At 40.1% G+C, this 3,884-nt stretch overlaps 1 protein-coding gene across 1 annotated transcript in view; it reads right to left on the bottom strand.

Annotated features, from left to right (window-relative positions):
• Positions 1–784: 784 nt before the first annotated feature.
• LOC109472583 (myosin-I heavy chain-like) overlaps positions 785–3,884 on the bottom strand; it is a 4,118-nt gene continuing 1,018 nt past the window's right edge. Inside the window, exons 2-4 of the mRNA XM_019772368.1 lie at positions 3,739–3,834; positions 3,437–3,568; positions 785–925 (exon numbers count right to left, since the gene is read on the bottom strand). Coding sequence (XP_019627927.1) covers positions 785–925; positions 3,437–3,568; positions 3,739–3,834 — 369 coding nt within the window. The remainder of the gene's footprint in view (positions 926–3,436; positions 3,569–3,738; positions 3,835–3,884) is intronic.

Raw genomic sequence — 3,884 nt, 5'->3', positions numbered from 1 at the left:
GGTGTAGCGCTGCACCGCGGTGCACCGGCCTACCGACTTACTTTTGATGCCGTTGATAACTTGTATAAGTGTCTGTTGTTTGACAATGGGATTGAGAAAAAAATGTTGTTGTGAATAGCAAAATTACAGGCAAACAGCTACACTGTTGCATGGCGTCGGATTAAGGTTTCGCTTAGAACAGAATACGCAGGGCACGGTGAAATCGGGAGCGATGTTGAAGACCCAATTTTCCCGCGATATCTCAATGGTTGGGAGAGTGACACACACGTAGGTATGGCGTTAAAAACAGGCTATAAGATGCACTAAATGATTAACGAAAATACCGAATGTCTGGTTGTGGATTCATCATTCAATCTTGCTTGTGCATAAAAGTGTCGGATTAAGGTTCACTGCCGTTAATGTAACTAAGGCAGAAATAGAAACTAAGGCAAACTTCTACAATACTGCATGGATACTTGATTTCCCATCCTAAGAGTAATGTAACAATAGAACATTCCAGAGACTTTCAACTTTGAAAAAAATATCCCTGACAGCGAGTGTGTAAAAATGCCTCTTGTGCAATACAAACAAGAATTTGGAGGTGCCTTAACATAATATATGCGTAGTGATGTTAACGGTTAACCTTTGAGTAACTTATGTCACATGGTAAAAAAATTCCCATAATTCACCTGTAAGGAATCACAAAAGTTTCACATTGAATTAGGTCATGCACATACACACAGACATGCCAAAACAATACCTCCATTTTTCATGGAGGTAAAAAGTTTGAAAACGTGACTGTCAATCAAAGTGTTCCTACTTTATAGGAAACCTTTCCTGCGCAGTGTCTGATGGAGAACTCCTGGGCTGGGACCCTGGGCCGATCGTAATGTTCATGGTTCTGGTGGAAGTGGTGACATTTCTCCAAGAAGGATCTGTCAGTAGCCTGGATAAAATTCAGAGCAAAAAAAGGTTTCAAAGAGCATATAGAACTAATCTAGTTTCTACATGTTAAAAGCATGAAGACAAGTAACAGTATCTATTCTCATCAAAAAGGATTTTTTCATTTACAGTCATATCTTCATCGTATTCTGTACAATGTCATGTAACATTTAATCATGCAACAAAGAAACATCACCCTTTAAAGAATAGCAATGTGCCAGCCAATTTGAATTTCTATATGTTGATCTCTTGTCTCTTGTGAGATTTGACACTTCAGTTCAAGGATTGTTCACTGTGAACACCTGAACTGTACATGTATTTCAAATTATTACCCTCCATGAAATGGTGGGTACTGTTTTCAGTCTGGATGACGTTTTGGTCTATATCACAAGATCTGTCAGACAGAATGCGATTATACGTGTATCTGGTATGTGGGTAGGTAGGTGGGGTAAAGTGGATTGTCTACAATCACGTAGGTCGACTTTGGGACCCTGGTGATTGATCTTGGCGCTGCAGTAGGAATTTTTCAAAATATCTTTGGTGCTGGATGGTCTGTGGATGTGATGTTAAGGTAGCATAAATTATGGTTGTTGACATTATGGGATCAGTAGAAATTTGGCTGTATGCCCTGCCTGTTTGCTGTGGACCTGCAAGGTTGTTACTCCATTAAGGAGGTCAGGACCTCCGGACGGAGTGTTGTGATCGGCTGATTTTTCATGTTCGCAGTCAAAACACTGGGTTCTCTTTGTGTAATCGGCACGCAATTTTATACGCCGTCTGCGGGCATGCCCGTGTTGATGCACGAATGTGTATTTTTGCCGTTGCTGCTTTCGCGGTCAATGTAATATTGCAGACGCACCCCTACAATTACGAGGCGAATTGGAATGGTCCAGAAAAACGTGTTGTTTGGAATAGCAGTGGGGGGGGGTGGAACTTCATGCAGATACGGGGTGGTTTTGATAAGTGGTTCCAGATGTTTTTGCCCATGCTTAAGAGATGCCAAGTTTTTTGGAAGATGTTCGCAGCCAAAACGCATTCTTCCGTACGTCGCATTTCTGTGTAATTTCGCATGTGGTGTGGCATTATGTCCGGGATGATGCACGTCTTTTTATTTTTACCGTAGCTGTTTTGATATTGAAGTAAATGCATATTTTAGAAACATCCCTACTTTTACAATCCTGTGGAATAGGCCGTAGGTTTAGGCAGTTGTCTGGTAGCAGAGGTACTCTAAGAAGATATCCTGGTTATCTGGCCGGCGGTAGTAACACTCGCGGTGCTTACCGCAACTGTTGCTGGAATTTGGCCTGTTCCAGGCGCGCTTAATTAGGTACAGGGCGAGGCACGGTAAGACGGTGGGGCTGTCTTTGTTAATACTAGACACGACCATGATAGTCCGATCTTTATGTGAATGCAATGATTGTGTGTGTGTAATTAAAATGAACTTCGAACTTGAAGCACAGTATCTTTACACGCCCTGGGAGCAGTAATGGATTTAGCTCTTTGTATGTTTTATGCTTGTGACGCGCCCTCATTGTATTAACCGTTGCCTAATTATAATGTCTGCACAGTAGGTCTGGCGTTGACGCTTGGGATTTTGTTGAAATATATAAAACTTCACGGAGGATTGTCGCCTATGGCTTCTTGTTTATATTACGATTGTTTTTCTGGCAAATGATCTCAACAACCCCTGAATTCATTGCAATTATCTTTGGTATGTGCATTAGCAGGTTACTGTAGATCTGTGTTTTTTTAAAAAGAATTTACACTTTACAGACCTTCTTAGAATAGTGGTGTAGTCTGTGTGGGTCAGCTAAAGTCTATTTCTATCTCCTGACCAGTGTTCCAAGTGTGCCAGAATAAATCTATAAATGTAGCTCTAAAAGTAAACCATAGCAGTAATAAGAGCTAGATACATGGTGTGCATGGCAGATGTATGGGAAGTGACAGACATACATGTAAGTGTTAGAGCTGTTAATAATCTCACCATTTATGCAAAGAACGTCCTTGATAACACAAGTTCTCTTAGTGTCACTGATGAAAGGTAGTAGATTCTACCTGAACTATCTACCTGAACCATTTCCAAAATCATAATCCAGTTGCTTGATGTGAGTATCTGTATTTAGCATATCTTATTACCTAGATGTAACATCCTTGATAGTCTTTTCATGTTATTAAGTTATAACCTTATTTGGGTTAAAACCTTACAATTGTAGGGAACCTTCACAGTGGCTGGGAGAGGATGGGCGATAAAACAAACACATCATATCCCTAATAATACATCATAACACAAAATACACCTAAACATAACAAAAGCACAAAATATTTCATGGGTGTCTATAACTTCTAATATATGGACCCTGGTGATATTATGGACACAGATGTTATACCCACATAGGCTGGGCACATAAAGCGAAAGACACCTTACAAAAGCTTCATTCCCGCAGGATTATTTGCCCCAGACTTGATTAATCAATCAATATGAGTACGGTATGAGTACAGTATTAGGTTACATAACCTGTGGAAAGCTGCTCTGGTCATTCAGCAAGGAGAAGATTCCATGTGGCTTGGCAGAAATCAGGTCCAAGCAAAGCTGGTTGTCAGGACAGGTCATGTGCTTCCAGCCTATTGACTCTTTTTCATACTCCATCTAAAACATTAAACAAAACAGTCATTCTTACAGACCTTCAATTCTTAAATCCCAGCTACTATAATTCGACCAACAGATCTCTTCTAAAATGTTTCATTTGTTTCATTCACAATGTTATCACTGTTGTGCACAGAACTAACATAACCATTTCCTGTAAATTGAACATTTACCTGCTCTAACTTGAATATATGTCTGTTGAAGTGGTCGTGAAGTTTTTCATTGGCAAAGTTGATACAAAGTTGTTCAAAGCTGTTGACATCAAAGTCCTGGAGGGCAATAAAACATTGGCTGCAAAGCTATACATACATGTACATAT

Source organism: Branchiostoma belcheri, unplaced genomic scaffold, assembly GCF_001625305.1.
Source record: "Branchiostoma belcheri isolate BF01 breed outbred unplaced genomic scaffold, Haploidv18h27 scaffold28, whole genome shotgun sequence".
In the NCBI taxonomy this organism is placed as follows: Eukaryota; Metazoa; Chordata; class Leptocardii; order Amphioxiformes; family Branchiostomatidae; genus Branchiostoma; species Branchiostoma belcheri.
This window is presented reverse-complemented; position numbering and strand designations above follow the sequence as displayed.